The sequence below is a fragment of the Acanthopagrus latus genome, chromosome 18 (genome assembly GCF_904848185.1).
Source record: "Acanthopagrus latus isolate v.2019 chromosome 18, fAcaLat1.1, whole genome shotgun sequence".
NCBI lineage: Eukaryota > Metazoa > Chordata > Actinopteri > Spariformes > Sparidae > Acanthopagrus > Acanthopagrus latus.
The window spans coordinates 24,788,253-24,805,271 of record NC_051056.1 but is presented as its reverse complement, the minus strand read 5'-3'; the positions used below and the strand labels follow the sequence as shown (position 1 = coordinate 24,805,271).

Genomic DNA, 17,019 nt, shown 5'->3' with positions numbered 1-17,019 from the left:
TTAAACAGCAGCTCCAGCACCTGAGCAAGCACTTTTTTTTTTTTTTTTTTAAATAGATGTACCTGTGCTGCTGTGTATGCTGCACAGTGCTCGGACCTCCCTGTGAGAGGTGCACACAGAAAAAGCACTTTGCAAACAGGGATTGTACAGTATTACAGTAATATTACAGTTTGAGTCATGTGTGCTGGGACGCGGTCAGAGACCTTTAAACAATCACCAATACCAAGAGACTTGATTAAATTAAAAAAAAGGCAAATGGAAACAACAAATAGCCTAACTCTGTGGTGGCTGAACCACGTGTCGGCTCCTTTTTTTTTGGTTAATAAACTCGGGTTAATTCATTCATTATTATTGCAATTTCTCCAAATCTGGCCCACCATGCCGGGGTCTAACCCAGCGGTCAGTCAGTAAAGCAGTCACTTATTGCATTTCAATAGCATCCACCGGTGCACAGCAGTGCAGCAGGAGGAGATAACAGTTTTGACAGTGCACACACTACACCTCATGAGGAAATGTACCGCTGTGGGTCCTTGAAAAGAGGCTGCACGCAAAAGCCCTGTATGGGGTTTTTTTTTTCAGACCCTTAAATATACCCTTTAAGCTCGAGTCATTCTTATTGAAATATTACAAAACCACCTGTGACACTTTCAGTATAAATCATGCATTTAGTCCCAGTCTGGTCTTAAAACTCTCTTTAAGTTTATCGACCCCTTCAGGAGGCACTTTAACAGTTGAGCTCTACTCTACGCCCACAAATAAATCTCTCTGTTCATTTCCTCAGTCCGTCTCCATCTGCCATGCAGAAAACCTGCCGGGAGGCCAAATAGGCTGCAGGCAAAAAAAAAAAAAACAAAAACCCTCTGAATTCACAAGCTGGACTGACTGTTGAAGTAATTTTTTTCCTATTTTGTGATGAAGAAATGTCCATTTTCCCTTAACTGGGGATGTTTTTCTGCCTTTCTACATCGGTGCAGTTGAGTAAAACTCCAGACAGATGTGAAGGCAGCAGAACTATATCGATAAGGCTAACACACAGTTAAATGTTTTGGTGAACAATAAATAAAGAGTATTAAAAAAAAAAATCCCAAATAAAGCAAGGCTATGTAATTAATATGTTAAAATGATACTTGAATATATTCTAGTAAGAAGAGTAGGAGCGACATCTTTGTCATCATTTGCGTATGCCAGTATAATAAATGATAGATAGTTAAGCCTTTTCTACTCTATCACGCAGCTGCATCCCTGATGGCTTTGGACTAATATATCTGAATATCTTGATTATCACATTTCTGATGCAGAAGTCATACTGTAGAAACACTGTACATTCATGCAGTTTTTTAAATAAACAGTGAAAGGCTGCAGTTGGAACTGAGTTTAACATGAAGGGCTAATCTGATGCTGAATTGCTTGAAACGACTCAAAAAAACAGCCTGGAAACTTGTGATGCGAATGTCTAGTAGAACGTTTACAAAATTGCTCAAGAGAGCTCAATGAATCCACTTCCCCTCCTCGTGACCAATAAAATATGACAATGACAGAATGAGAAGTCATGATGTGACAGGGAAGAAAATCAGTTCCCTTGGTAACAGAAGTGCATGCAGGAGAACACCTATCGGACTCGATGGCTTCGTACTCCCCGTCTATTTCCAACTAAAGCCAAGGAAGCAGCAGAGAAATCGTTCTGCCCTTGTCCAACATAGTTCCATGTGCTGGGGAGTGTTCACAGTGCCAGTCGCCAAGAGGCAGTATGTTTTTTTTTTTTTAAAAAAAAACATCCCCGTCTTGTTTTTAGCGGAGCTGCATATATTTGTGGTCTCATCGAGTGAGGCTGGATCAGGAAGACAGATTTCAAAACGTCACGCCGTGCTCCAGCACCTGAAGCGATGAAGCTCAGAGGCAAGTCCCACTCTGCTCTGCGTGATTGAAATATGGAGACGCAAAAAAAAACAAAAAAAAAAACAGATGCAGATACACACACACACACACACACACACACACACACACACACACACACACACACCTGACCCCTCTCCTGTCTCTCCACAAGCGTGCGTACAAAAATATATAGCCATTCACACAGACACACAGCGGGCGTGGGGATGATTGCATGGATGCGCTCAGTGGCCGGCGTCGTCCCAAGCACAGTCGTTCTTCTGCTTGGCCAGTTTCCGGACGACTCTCTCCAGCTCTTTGCGAGACTTCTGCTCCTCCTCCAGGAACTGCTTCATCCACTTATTCTCCTGTAAAAACACATGTGGACGTTAACAATTTTTGGAGTTGCTGTTGAAAGGAAAAGAAATTAGAGTACTTAATAATGTGTATTATATACATATATATTCTTTAATTTCTGTTATTCACAGTTGTTATTTTGATAAGTTTTTTACATTTCTCTTCAGAAATATACCATCAGTATATTGTTAAATTTAAAAAACTTTTTTATGTCATATTACAGAAATGAGCAGCCAGCCTATTGTGCTTAACATGGTAAAAGTTATTGAGGCTATGATGAAAAGAAATACACAACTTTAAGGAATATACATACAACACAAAGGGACAAAGTTTCCTTCAAGCTGTGCTCATCTGACTTAAATCATTGATATAATAAACTAATGGGCAGGAAAAGAGGAACAAACTGTAGCGATGTGAAGGTTTTAACTCATAAATCCACAACCGCCTACATACTGACATCCAATTCATTCAGTCATTGAACATGTAAGATTGGAGGGAGGCTGAGACACCAAGTAATACTAAGTTACAGCTACTTAAAATGCAGATTTAACTCTGTTCAACTAAAAAATAAAAAATCTTTATATCACGCCTGTTATTTGTCATTACTCAGTGTTTTCACTCATCGGTTGTGTGGGCGTGCTAATAGATAAGAGTTTTGGAAGTCATTTATCGACACGATCGCAAAAAAACATTATTTGTAAAAAGTTCCCTTGGAGGTATTTCTATTTCACTTGTACCCACTGATTTTATACAGTACATAACAAACAACTATTAATGGAATCGAAAAGGAAAAAAAAATGTAAATTATGAATATTTTAGTCAGAATTATTAATGTGGCAGATTGTACAGGACTGGGAAAAAATGACACACACACTGTGGGAAAGTGTTTATAAATAAATCTAGAAAACAATACATCTTTATCTGAGATAAAAAAAATAGTGGTGTTTGGGGATGTTCTTATAATCAAGTATTGGTCATGTCTGAGTATAAAGGTAATGGTGCAGGCTGTGTTATTTAATAAGGTAGCCATGTTTCAGTTTACTTGGGGAAGCAGGAAATCATGTATTATGCCATATCTCTTTTTCATCTGCTGAAAAATACATGATGAAAGTGTTGGAAAACTGACAATATGACACAAAAAGAAAAGAACCCTGATGTGTTATCACGACACTTGATTGATTCTTGTGTATCGATATGATATAAGTGTGAACTCAACCACATTTTTTAACACCTCGAAATGTCAACAAGTCCAGCAGCGCCATGAAGAAGTAGCACACAAAACCATGTTACTGACACCTAAATATCAAGTTTCTACATTTGAGCATGTTTACCTTTTTTAGTTCATGAACCTCATCCTTTAAAGCATACACAGCATCAACCAGACTCCTGAGAAAAAGAAAAGGCGGTAAGTTTTGCTGGATAGTATCAATATTTCTTTGCCTTTTTTCATTTAAATCATAACCTGCTAACATCTGTGTATCAAGGTTATGCTAACTTCTGACCCAAGGACAAAAAAATAATAATTCCTTGACAGCCTTTATAGGATCAATATCACATTTCTGAGTCTAATTACAGAGAAAATCAGGGTCCAGACACAAATAAAGACAAAGCCTGGCTTGTCAGTGTAACAGAAATCAAAGTGTATTTTCTGAAGTAATAATGTGCTCACTTTTCCTCAATGACCGTCTGCCCGTTGCTCTTCATCTCCTCCACAATGATCTTCTCTTCCTCTGGCAGAAGCACCTGAGGGACACACTCTTTCCGCACCGCTGCTTACACAATAAACACACACACATGCACCAACGCACACACAGAAGCACAAATTCAATGGGGCAGCTTGATTTATGGCTCTATCAGCCGCTGAACATGTACAATCAAAGAAGGCATTAAAGTAGCGAAGTAGTGAGTGTATGGTCCTTACACAAACGCACACCTGTGGTGGTCTGATGCAGGCTGGCTCCTGTGCAGTACGCCTCAATCACCCTCAGTATCTGAGCGTCCTCCTCCAGAGCGGCCGTGCCTGTCAGAACCGGAGATTATCGGTGTCATTAAAGACACACTCCAAGGTTTCAGTCAGGAGACGGTGTCAGGGTGTCACACATGAATGGGTTTGTTTAAAGAGCAGGATACAATCATGGAGAACAAATATATTCAGATAATAAGAACTGCACACACTGCATTGATGCGATGAACATTAAATAACATTAGAGGGGGTCTTGCAATGTGAACACTCTACAGAATTATTCATGTAAAGAATGGGCTGCAGAGGCCTCAGGTGTGGATTATTGATACATCTGATTACACATTGACCGGCTCAACACGTGAAGACTGGGTGAGATAATCCTTTATTGATTACTTATAATTTGGTCCACTTGTACCAAATGTGATGAAATTCCCTCTAGGTGTTCTTGAGCCATCATGTTCACAAGAGTAGCAAGAACTGACGGACACATCAGCCCACACATTACAAATCAGAGTAAGATAGAAGTCCTACTTTTCCTTATTTGAACCTCATCATCGGAGGGCTTCCGCTCTTTCTTCCTGTTGCCTGGCAGGAACTTCTTCATGGGCCGCGGGCTCTTGCTGGAGTCCTGGAGGAGTGCAGCGCATAAAGTCAGCACATCTCTCTATCAACACAATCACGCATACACACATACTGCTACACACACCTGTAAAGCCAAGGCTCCAAACCAAACAGAATGCAAAGCTTACAAGGATGCACATCCCTCAAGAACGAACAACATCGAAGAACAAAAAATTCCATCAACAAACAAGGCGGCAAGCATGTGGTGATGACTGTGACCGAATCAGCTGGGAGTCTGTCTGTGCCAACGTGCCTAAGAAAGCTAGACATACAACGACAACCAAAAAAAAATCAAATCACATTTAATAGTGGTTATTTTCAAGGATCGTCTCATATGAAAAACATCACTGACTACTGTCAGGAAGAGAGCAAAAGATCTAAAATATTCAAGCTTTACCTGGTGGCACAGTGTTTACAAAGCCCCAAGAGAGGAAGCGAAGATATGATCACATTATTTTCTTATATTCAATCAAACCACATTGATGTGGTTTTATGACTGAGAAATGGTTTTATCCTACCGGGTTGAATTCAGGGTCGAAAAAAAAAAAGACTGTTTCCTCTCCTGAACACACAAAACTCTGAGGTGTGATGAATAATGAACCACCAACATAGTCATGGTGATGAGCTCATCCTAGAGCAGACAGGTGTTGCTGACTAGTGACTTATGAAAATCATATTCTTTGAATACCTTGCATGATGTCATTTGCTCCGAGCGCTGGGCTGGAACAGTGTAGCTTACTCAGACATGCAATTGGAAAGTAAGAGAACAATTCATGGGGGATATTGAAAGTCTATCACAGTCTCCTAAAAGTACCTCATGAGAATCAGGAGGAGTAACTGCATCATGTGTCTTGGAACCGGCTTAGGGATTTACTATAATGCCGACGCACATTTTCCTGAGCTGTAGGTCTTTCCCTGTCGGTCTGTTGCTCTGGGGACTCATTGTGTGCAGCAGGTGGAGGTAGGGGGGTGTTTCACTGGCAATTTTTTGCCAAGACTGGCAGTGAGTAGCACACACGTGACGCACACATGTATCATGATGAGTTCGGGACGAAACCTTGGTAATAATGAATGCGAACCGTTGTGATGTCTCATAAAGCCGCACCCCACTACACATGAAAAAAACCACACCGTAGTTCCCTCCAGGCTCTCAACAGAAATTTGTGTTGTAGCCATTAAAAGGAAAGAATTTAATATTGCATATATATGATAATCAAAACAAGTTTAATATGAGTGTTTATTTAGGTTGCAGTTGTTTTTCATATGACACAGACTTGGCGTTGCTACTTCCTCTTGCCACCGGCAGGCAGGCAGTGCTGCAGAATTTTTTCAGACCCTGTCCAAGTGAACAAGGGCATTATTCTTAAAAACAAAGCTTTTTAGGCCTCTTGTACACACATAAACAGTGTTTCATATCTCTGAAAATAAACTCTGGCCAGGTCAGTTTTTATTGTTTATGTCTGGACAGACAGAAACAGAGGGTTATCAGTGTTTGCAGCATCATTAACATGTGTTATGATATGAAGTATTTAAGTTTGTACGGTGACGAAGTAGATGTTATATTGTTTAGTGTTATATTCGGAAAGACACAAATACAGATGGATTATACAACGATGGAAAAAAGAAATGCTTGTGATGTCTTGCGGACACATTTTCCAGGAAAATTCTGTGACGATCAGACGTGTTACTCTGCCAAAATGTATTCAGTGCCCACAGCTTTGAATGTAGAAAAGCTGACACACAAGGAATCGACATAAAAAGTCTACTTTTTTACACCAACAGTGACGTCTATGCATGTTTGTAAAATGAAAAAAAAAGGCAACTCCTTTCCCATCGCCATGAGATGGGTTTACCTTCCTGCTTTTTTTTTTCTTGTTCATTATCACGACGACACCAGAAAAACAGGAAATAGTAGAAAGCAACCGATTGTATATCTACTTAGATAACATCCAGTCTTAATCAGTAACAATCTCGTGCTTCTCTCTCGTCCGGTCAGGCAGCTGACAAGGATCAGGTACTGACATGGAGATCACTGATACTGTAACTGTGGTTACTTAAAAAAAAAAAAAAAAAAAAAAACTGACTAGAGTCTCTTAATGATGTTTGACGATTAACAAGCTCCTGGCGTTCTTCAACATGCGCCACTGCATTGCGCAGGAAAAGGAAATAAATTAGCACGTTGACCTGGATGCTAATCAATTACTACAGAGTCATCTGACGTGGGAGTGAATGCAGATGTTTATCATGTAATTGTGTACCAAAAACATGCCAGTGGCTTTTTTTTGTCAAGACTGGAAGGAGTGAAAGAGACATCATCAAAACTATCACAGTATATTTTGACTGCTAATAATCCAAATGTGTAAAAACTTCCAGGGCTGAGTGACAGTAGACTTGACTGCTTTCTGTGTCTAGATTTCCAAAAATAGCACCTCGAGTAGAAATGAGTAACATGGCTGCTTCAGAATGGGTTTTTTTTTGACAGAAAACGTTTAATGTACATGATGAGTGAAACCTTTTCTCACTGAAGAGAATGAGAAACAAAAAAAAAAAAAAGAAGACACGCACGCTACAGAAAACAGGAAACGAACAGATGACAATGAAGGAAAGTGAAGCAAACAGAGCAAGGGCATGCTAGCTCAACACTGGGGGTAAACACACGCACGCACACACACACACACACACACACACACACACACACACACACACACACAAAGGCAACCCCATCCCACCTCCACCCCCAAAAACCACATCCTCACCCACACACACACACACACACACACACACACACACACACACCCACACACACCCACCTTACCTTCATGATATAAGACATCCTCTACAGGAGGCGGGATAGAGAAAGAGAGAAAAAAGGGGAAATGTGCATGAAAAATATGATGCGCGAAGGATGTGATAGAGAGTTAATGGTGAACAACTTTACAACCCCTCTGCCATTCACCTATTCTTTGTCTATGCAGAATAGGATGGTTACTTCATGTAAGAAAAAGAAAGATATGAGGAGAAATGGGGAGACTGGCAGAAAAGTGGTTATGTATACAGAGGACTATGCATGCAATGTCTGCTGGGCAGAGAAAAAAAAAAGACCCGACATGCCTGCTTGGTTCTGATCTCAAAGAATGAGCGCGGAAGTGTGTCTGTCTGTGTTTAGGGTTAAAAATGTACAAGAGGTGGAGTCATTTTTAGATCACAGCTTGTCAGAAAAGTGCATACACATATGTTGAGACTAGAGGTCATTATAACTGAAACTTTAAGGTGTGAAGGCTTCCGCCTCCCACGTGGACCACAGAGAAAACATAAGTGAACATATGACTGTAGCTCCCAACCACTGCCACGCTCACTGTTCTCCGGTGCCAGTCATTCGTCCGTTACTGAGAATCAACTTCCTCAGAACATATTAACACTGTGCCAATTTTGCTGCATAGTAATTATCTCCTAATAATATCTTTTGCAGTGTTTCACTCTCACCATGCACTTTATCTAGCTGGCCCACGCACTGTGCAAAGCACTTATCTCTATCTGCAAAGCGTTTTCCTGTTGTCATCACAGCAATGAACAAGGTTTCTGGAGCCTGTGACCACATAAAAGTTAGGTCGTTATAAACATCTCCAAGGAGTAGAAATCTATATACAGATCACTACAGGAGCTACACATTTGTTTTTACCGTCTGTTCTGAGGGATCCAATTACAAGCGGACAGCCTCAAGCCAGGTCAATTCATGCCTGGAATTAAATGCGCTCAACACAGTGACCTCTTGTGATCAGATCACACTTAGCCGCACTATATGCAAATATACACCTACATTGCTGGAACAAACCAATAGGTTTCACAAAGAAAGAAATGCCTTCAGGTATAACGTACAAATCAACAATTCAAAACAAAGTGTTATAGAAAGTATCTCACCAAGTTTATAAACGGCAGCAAGTCTCAAAATGCTTTTTTGAGGGAGTCATGGGAAATTCTCCGTGTCAAATAAGAACCCATGATTAGTGACTGTTTTCTGTTTACTTAATGTAATCAGTGTGTTTGGTGGAAAATGTGATGTCAAACTGAAAATTGTAGGTATGAATGAAACGGGGACGGAAGAGGCAGACAGAGGGGGGCTTTGTAGAAGAGGTGGGGTTCTTGTGGTTTCTGACTAACAATGTAATGCATAACCGCTTGTGTAGGTTTGTTTGTGCTGCTGAAAAACCAGGTCTGAAGACTCCTACCTCTTTGTATCCCAGTGCTGCAGAGGGCTTGAGGGGAGGCGCGGGGCGCAGGCAGCTGAGAGACCAGGGCTTGCTGATCTTCGGCGGCTCCAGAGGGCCGCGACTGAGGGGGCCCAGATGGGGCAGGTGAGTGGGGGTGCCGACCATGCTCAGCGGCTTGCCTTCTACAGTCTACAAGGGTCGGTTGGTCGGAAGGAAGGAAGACGCAAGTGTTTGAAAATTAACGGGGGAAGGAAACGCGTGTCTATTGATGATCACTTTTCACACTTTATCGAGTTTCGAGCAGGTTTCACTTTTGTTATTGTTTTCCCTTAATATTGTATATGTGGTGAATGTGTACGTTTCCCCACCTTTGAGATGGTTCCTGCGGGGCTGCCTCCTTTGGTAAAGGGCTGAAGGTGCTCCAGCCACTCCTGCAACTCTTGGGCACTACTGCAGAACACCGTAATACGGTCGATCATGCTTCCTGCAGCACATAAACACACATGCAACACACAAAACTCACACACATAATTTCTTTGGTGAAAGTTCCATGCAGCTGATAACAGTCAACACATGCTGCAACCACAAATACCAGAGCTAATTTAAGGGTTGCAGGAGTCATTTAGAGACTAAATCTGTAAGATTAAACTGTTGGTTTCATTTGCCCCCAAAAATTAAGCAACACTGTCAAACCTGTTGTCCTGACTCACAAAGAAGCTTAGAGATATAACGGTACAGTGTAAGGCGAGTGAAGCAACATGTTTCGGTGATTCCTGGTTGGAGGGACAAGAATCTTAAAGGCCTCGTGTTTCCTGGATCATCTGAGTCATATGATCTAAATTCTGTGTAGCAAAACGGTTTTATTTGAAAAAGTAGGGCAAGTTTGACATCCCTTTCTTGAGTGTGTACAGACACCAGCATGAATATTTTGCAGGGAGAAGGGCTGGAGTAAAAAAAGACACAGCCCAATGGCTGTTCAATGAGCTCAAGCTAAAATTGTTTATTTGGGTTATGACTCAATATACTGCATTATTGCTGCACAGACTGAAGAAAACAAGTCAGAAGCAAACCTGTGATGTCGAAGGCGTACTGGGCACTGTCTGCATCCTCTGTGTGTCTCATTACTGTGGTGCCTGTCAGCGGTAGTCTTCCCTGAATGGGACAAAAAGAAAGGAGAGGAAATGAGACATAAATTATTCTAATTAGATTTATACAGAAAACTGATACATACAGAAAAATCACTTATAAGAGGGAAGGCACACGTTTTACCTCACCTGATAAATAAAGCCACTCATCCGGGGACTGGCAGAGAGCATGACTAACATGTTAGGGAAAAGCATTAGATAACGCTCCTCTTTTTCCTGCAAAAGAGAAACATAAAAACATTTGGTTGAAGTTTGACCTCTTAGTTTATGCACAGACTCATGTTAGCGTCAGAAATATAACTGAATAAAAAGTACCGCAACAGGCTTAAACAATCACGAATAGATACTGCTTCCTTATTTGTCGTTCAACACCTTCATCACGCTGTTTGTCAAAAAATCTCTGCTAAAATTATCAACCAGATACTAGTTTGGCAATGTGGTTGCTTGGTAAGTGATAGGAAAAATCTGAATCTGGAGTTACAAACAGTTTTGGTAACGATATAGTGGTTGGAAAGTGGTCGACAGTGATAGATGTGCTTATCTGGTGATTTCTTCCAACCACCGACTCAAAGACGACCCCTACACAGAAACCACACAAGACTGAGGAAGTGACTTTTCAGGGCGGGCACGGCCTACTTTAAGTTTCTGTTTTCACACTTGAGGGAACACTGAGTTAGTAAAAGGGGGACAGATTTAAGCACACATTTTTGTTTATGGATACTCAAGAACACTTTAAGACACTTTCGACTAACGGTGCGCTTCTGGGTTTATCGGAATTTAAGTAAACATCAGTGCTTCCTCTAAACTGTAATAATGAGACTTTGCATTAGTCAAACAAATCTAGAGCACTCGAGGTGTCGTTCACACTTCATCCCATCTGCTTACCGGCGTCAAACAATACATGCATCACAGAACAAAACATGAAGGCTTGCAGGCCGGACTTAAGAGAGATAACATAAACATTAGTGCGTATTTCTTGAATTGTTAATGGATTGATAGGTTGGCTAAATTTGAAGATTAAAGTTAAAAACACTAGTTTTCGTTATAGTAGAGCAGGAAAAATATCTAGTAGGCTTCATTTCCTCCAACAAGGAAACCAAGACAGCCAAATGTCAACAATTAGAAGGAAAATAATCTAACAATCTGATGTTAGTTCTGGTCACCTTGGACATGTCTCTCACCTCACTGGACCCATTTTTCACGTGGACCTGAGACATGTAGGCCACATGTCCCAGGCTCTTCATGCTGTCTCCCTCCCAGGCCCGCACTGGTTCAGACAAGATCTGCAGCTCCAGGTTCTTGCGCTTCCGCAGATCCTGGCACTGTGTCTAAAAACACACATACACACATCAGTCAAGGGGAATGACAACATTTTTTTCAAAACTCGTTGAGATACACACAGCTGCATTGGGATAATGCTGAAATAACTTTGCTATTGATGACCCACTCCTAGATTTAGGTTTTTCAGAAGAGCCTTGGTCCAAATTCCACAATATCAATATGCAATTAAAGCTGCAAGCAGCGATGAACGGGCCCTTGCAGTCCACGCGCATCGGAGCATGCTGTGTAGATGTATTCTGGGCAAGACCCTCTACACGTTTGAGCAATTTGGAGTAGATGGCAGATTGTATGTGGAAGTTATAATGTGTTGATGATTTCATGGCGAAGCATCAAAATGGACCGCGCCACCAGGTGTAACATAAGTGAAAGTTTTGTCCACAGATGCTACTTTCCGTTTCCCCCTGAGGGGCTGCGGGGCTTACTGGGGCCAAATCCACATTCTTTTAATAACTTTTTGTCAGGAGAGTCCATAGATGCTGTGTGCAAATGTGTGAAATCGCCTGGGAGGAGTTCGAAAAAGTAGGTTTGTGACATTTCGCGAATTTGCATAAACGAAAAAGAAAGAACGGTAGGTGGAAATGGGCGTGGTCTACATCAGGACATTCAGTACAATTCAGTGAACGCTTAGATATAAGGTTTTTAAATGTGCGACAAAGTACATGTGAGTTATAAGCCAAAAGGCACTTTTGTTGATTATAGCACCACCTAGTGGTGAAAATTGAGGACGACAATAGACTGATATTTTTCGGCAGGTGTGACATACAGTCCAAGTTTGGTTAGTTTTGGGGCATGGTGAGGCAGTGAAAAATGCGATCATTTGGTACAAAAAAAAACGTCATTCGAAAAACAATAGGGATCTCGCAGGTCGAAACCTGGTCGGGCCCTAATTAGTTCCTATTACTGTTGAAAGTAGTCGTGATATTTTACTGAATCATTCTGTTGAAAAAATTGGCTTCTTGCCTTCTAGAAATTCTGAGTATTGAGAACTGCAATGGATAAAGCTTGGGAAGGCACAACCATGAACTTCACCGTTCACTGTGTATTCAACGCTCTATTTTTACTTCTGTGTCAGAGGTATTTGGGGTAACCTGCAACAAAGTAGAACATTTTCAGGTGATTGGCAGGGGCTCTCCCTCTTCAAACAGGAAAAATGACAATGCAACATGTATAATTTTCCCCTGCATGGTAAAACAAAATTAGACTATGTAGACGGAGTGCTGCAGATGAGATGCACCTGGCATTTCTTGAGTGCCTGCCCACCCGACCACACATTCAAAACACTTTAAGAAAAATGAGACTTGCAAATTGCACAAGTCTGGGGTGTGTGATGTTTTTTTTTTCCCGCTTTCCTGTGCAGCCCCGCTGAAGAGACGTGTGAGTCACCTCCTCTATTCTTACTAGGAACTCTGTGCTACACCGGGGAAACTGTGTCTCAGAGCGGTGTTCGCTCAGGCACCGATGCGGTTGCTCATTTCTTATCCAACTCTTCAGTTCACACCCACTGTAGGAACGACGCGATCACGAAGCATGCAGCTGGGAAAGTGCTCAGGGCCTCTCGTTGATGTTTTCTTTTTTTCCTCTCAACAGACGTGTGCTTGATTGTGAAGTACTACGTTGTGTTATATGTTCGTGTGTAGCCCATGACAACAAAAGGTGACATCATGAGAAAACAAAAATAAACCGAAACTTATAAATAACCTTCATCACTAAAAAGGTAAATTTATAGTTCAGTAAACTTTACTAAACAGTTTTGTCACTCTTAACAATAAAATGCCTTAATAAGCCATTTATTTGGTAATTTTATATCTTAGTGATAACAGTCAAATAACTACTAACTGAGGTTTAATTAACCAAAATTTATAAATGGTAAATATAAAGTTATTTTACAGTGTGATGAACCTTCAGAGAACAGTGCAACAGATTTCCAACATTTTAATTTTAACAGATACTGCAAACTGATAATGAAACTTCCCCAGTTGGTTATTTACACTATAACATTTATTCTATTAATAACGAGTTTTCAGAAACTGTGAGTTTAAATACAATAATACTGCTTTCCATTAAATGTCAACAACAGAAATCTGAATTAAAATAAACTAAACATGTAATAGGGACATTTTTCTTCTTTTCACTGGTCTGAAAGAAGAAGTAATGGATGCAAAAATGGCACAAAATCTCAAAATCTTATCTGTGTCACCTTAAGCCACATCTTAACCTTTTACACAAAACAGTGTTTGTAGTTTGGAGGTATAAATAAATCAATCCAGTGGGTTGATAATCCAGTAATTAAAACTGGCATGCTTGCAGGTCGTTAAACTCAGCCTTGCTCAGTAAAATGATAAAAAGAATCCCCAGTGAGACTAACAAAGACGATAAATGGATTTCAAGGATTGTTTAAGCATACAGAGCTCCCTGAGGCAATTACCCCCCACAGGATCAATAAATTATTTCTGACTGTGATTCTAGATGTTACAAATTTACCACTAGGCTTCTAAATACCCTTTTTCCTCCTCCAACGGTGAGATCGCTACTCCGACCCTATCCCTTCCCCCTCGTTTCCGTACAGCTCATCCTCTTCCGGCCTCTCAGTTCACACCCACCAAACCCAAGACCACCAAGACTTGTAATGTACACAGACAGGAGCAGTGATTGACATGCAGACAAAGACTGAGACATATATGATAAACAGGTGAACAGAAAGGCAGATGGAGCAACAGAAATCAATAATCAAAGTGGGGGGCGATAAATAAAAAAAAAAAAAAACAAAAGAAAAAAACAAAACGGTGAGTTGGGGGAAACAATGGCTGTAATGAAAAACCAACACATGAAAATACTGCAGAAAAAGAATTGAGAGAATAAAAATAAAAGTGAAATAAGTAAAAGTAATGATGAAAATAACTAGTAACAGTTATGTTTGTTAAGCAGCTTGAGCATCTTGTGTTGAGTAATATGTGAATCCGTTTGTGGTGGATTTGCCCTACTAAGTATTAATTATCATTCCAAAAGGCTTTCCAGCTGTCTGTGTCGAGAAAGTGATGAGTTCTTCTTCTGATCTCCGGTGGAGAGGGATTTTGTCAGTGGACTGACAATCCAATAATCAAGAACTGCTACGAGAGGTCGTTACAGTCGAACTTGTTCAAAGCCGATAGAAAAGAAGAGGCCTAATCCCCGAAAAGAGAATAACGATAGGTGACACAGTTTGAGGCTAGATGAAGCATGCGGAGCGCCCTGGTTGTCCCAAACTTACCACTAGGCTTCTAAATGCTGCGGTTGCTTTCACAATGTCAGCATAGTCAGGGTGGGCTTCCTGTGGTGAGAATATACAACACATCAGTACGACCATATAGTTCATATTGAGCCTGAGAACGCTAAATGTCAACGTGCGATAAATGTCCATACAGGGCATGCTGTGATACACGAAGGAAGTCAGAGAGTGGGAGAGATTAAGACTTGTTTCATACACTGGCTTTCATTAATGTTCATTTATTTCTTGAGGGTAAATCAACAAAATTAATTTCCCTTTTTTTTTTAAAAGACATATATTATAATTACATATTATTATTATAATACCACTCTATATATTTTTATGTTTTTTTCTCCTTTACCTCCACATGTCTCTCCAGCTCCTGCAGCAGCGTGGGGTACTTGTCCAGCCTCATGAAGGGCTTACTGAGACTGGTGGTCAGGGTCAATATCCCTGAAGTACTGGCTCCCTGGCTCTCCATGAACTTGCCGAGCTCCTCACTGTTAAATACACACAAATAATAACGATACACAGTTAAATGCACAGTATGTAATTTTTTGCAGCTAGGGGACTCTCAATCAAAAGAAAAACAAAAGGAAGTAGCCGGGAATCATTGGAGTTGTTGTCACCAGTGTCGTGTAATTCATCTACATGACACGAGCAGATTTTTTTGATCACTTTACTGGGATGAACTAAAGATAACTGTGAATTAATTGTTGCGATCGAGGTTCAAAGACACTTAAAAAAAAATACAGCTTTCTAATGAAAGAAGAAATTACTATAAGTAAATAAACTGAGTGCTTATTTCGAAATAAAGTGGATTATTTTAACTAAATATGTCCGTGACTGCAGATTGTTCACACATAGTAGAACTGGGATTCAAATAATTTGCAAACAATTATAGTTTTAAATCAGTCAATTTTCTGATTTTCCTTTTTTACTGCAATAGAGTAACTTATGAAACATTTATCTGTGCTAAAGGAATTTAGATGCGCTTAGAGCTAAAATGCATGGCAAGCAAGTATGGCAAAATGTTTAGCACACAAAGTGATTCATTTCTGTGGTATAGATTCAATATCATATTTCTATATAATGCATGGAAAGTGGGTCTCATATGTCAACACTTTTCACTGTAAAGATCACAAATAATGCATCATAAAACCATGCAGTATGTCACACCTGTGCTATATGTGAGAAAAGACCCCAGGCAGCTGTACTGGTGTTAACCATTAGCGAAAAAGGCAGCAGAAATTAGGTCAGCGAATTTTGCAAAATGTTCTGCAACTGGACTGCGACACAATCACTTTGCCGCAGACCTGAAAGTGTGCTCTGAAAGTAACGCCATTCATGAGTTTCCATGACTTATAAAAATAGTCCTTTAGCAGCACTACCAGGTAACAATGGGTAAATGTGAATTTCACAAAAAAGGCCCCTGAAACTGAGGTGCAAATGTGCTTACTGTGAAAAACGAGTCTTGCTCGCCTGTCAACATAACCACAACTTCATATATCCTGTCAACAGTCAGCTTCCTGTGTGTGTAATTCAACTTCGTCTTCAGCTCACAATGAAAAACCAGACAAACGACTTCGCCATTATTCAACAAAGTATCCTTTTAACTACAACACTGGGATTTTACCACTTCACATCGATGGTGATTGATACAGATTCATAACAGCAGGTCAATTCACTTAGAGAATGATCTTTTTCTCTCTTTTTTTTTTTGTTGGTAACATGACTGTAGGAAACTTTGAGCACACGGGGACTCTGCAACAGCTCAGGCCCAGTTTAGCCTCTTGGTCATTTACAGATGGGGAGCATGACACCTGGTGGTTCAAAGTGTAACTACAGCTCATCAACAGAAATTGGCATGAAGCAGCTTCAGAAATCACATTACGTTCACCATGAAAACGCCTTCCTCAAGCATAAGAAAATAATTACTGGGTGAACGAAGCCTGGCGGTTATATTTACACTTCCAAACCTTCTTTACTTTTGACCCCCTCAAGTATGTAATAATAGATTTTAACTTCTCAGACCGTTTCGTTTGAAGGTGCAATACGTGAGAATTAGCCACCCCAACAAAAAGGTACAGCATATCATCAGAGTAACTGCTAACTTCTCTTATCTCTATTCTGTTTGTACATCCATGACTGTAGTAACTATTAGCCTGTTAGCTCAGTTAGGCACTCAGCTAGCTGGATCTTTAGTGTTTGCACATCAGCTTTGGACCGCTTGGACAAAAAAGGTTTTCAGGCCCGGGGCTAGCTGCT

The 17,019-nt window shown here is 40.5% G+C and overlaps 1 protein-coding gene across 6 annotated transcripts in view; it reads right to left on the bottom strand.

Moving 5' to 3' along the window:
* Positions 1–51: 51 nt before the first annotated feature.
* The window catches only part of arhgef6 (Rac/Cdc42 guanine nucleotide exchange factor (GEF) 6), a 29,154-nt gene continuing 12,186 nt past the window's right edge, over positions 52–17,019 (bottom strand). For 3 of the 6 annotated variants that reach the window (XM_037076804.1, XM_037076809.1, XM_037076808.1), the window contains exons 10-22: positions 15,113–15,251; positions 14,755–14,814; positions 11,348–11,494; positions 10,296–10,382; positions 10,092–10,173; positions 9,390–9,505; positions 9,040–9,210; positions 7,629–7,649; positions 4,724–4,820; positions 4,151–4,249; positions 3,899–3,998; positions 3,561–3,615; positions 52–2,240 (exon numbers count right to left, since the gene is read on the bottom strand). In XM_037076804.1, coding sequence (XP_036932699.1) covers positions 2,118–2,240; positions 3,561–3,615; positions 3,899–3,998; positions 4,151–4,249; positions 4,724–4,820; positions 7,629–7,649; positions 9,040–9,210; positions 9,390–9,505; positions 10,092–10,173; positions 10,296–10,382; positions 11,348–11,494; positions 14,755–14,814; positions 15,113–15,251 — 1,297 coding nt within the window. In that variant the 3' untranslated portion in view covers positions 52–2,117. The remainder of the gene's footprint in view (positions 2,241–3,560; positions 3,616–3,898; positions 3,999–4,150; positions 4,250–4,723; positions 4,821–7,628; positions 7,650–9,039; positions 9,211–9,389; positions 9,506–10,091; positions 10,174–10,295; positions 10,383–11,347; positions 11,495–14,754; positions 14,815–15,112; positions 15,252–17,019) is intronic. The other 3 variants (XM_037076805.1, XM_037076806.1, XM_037076807.1) reach the window with 3 other exon arrangements.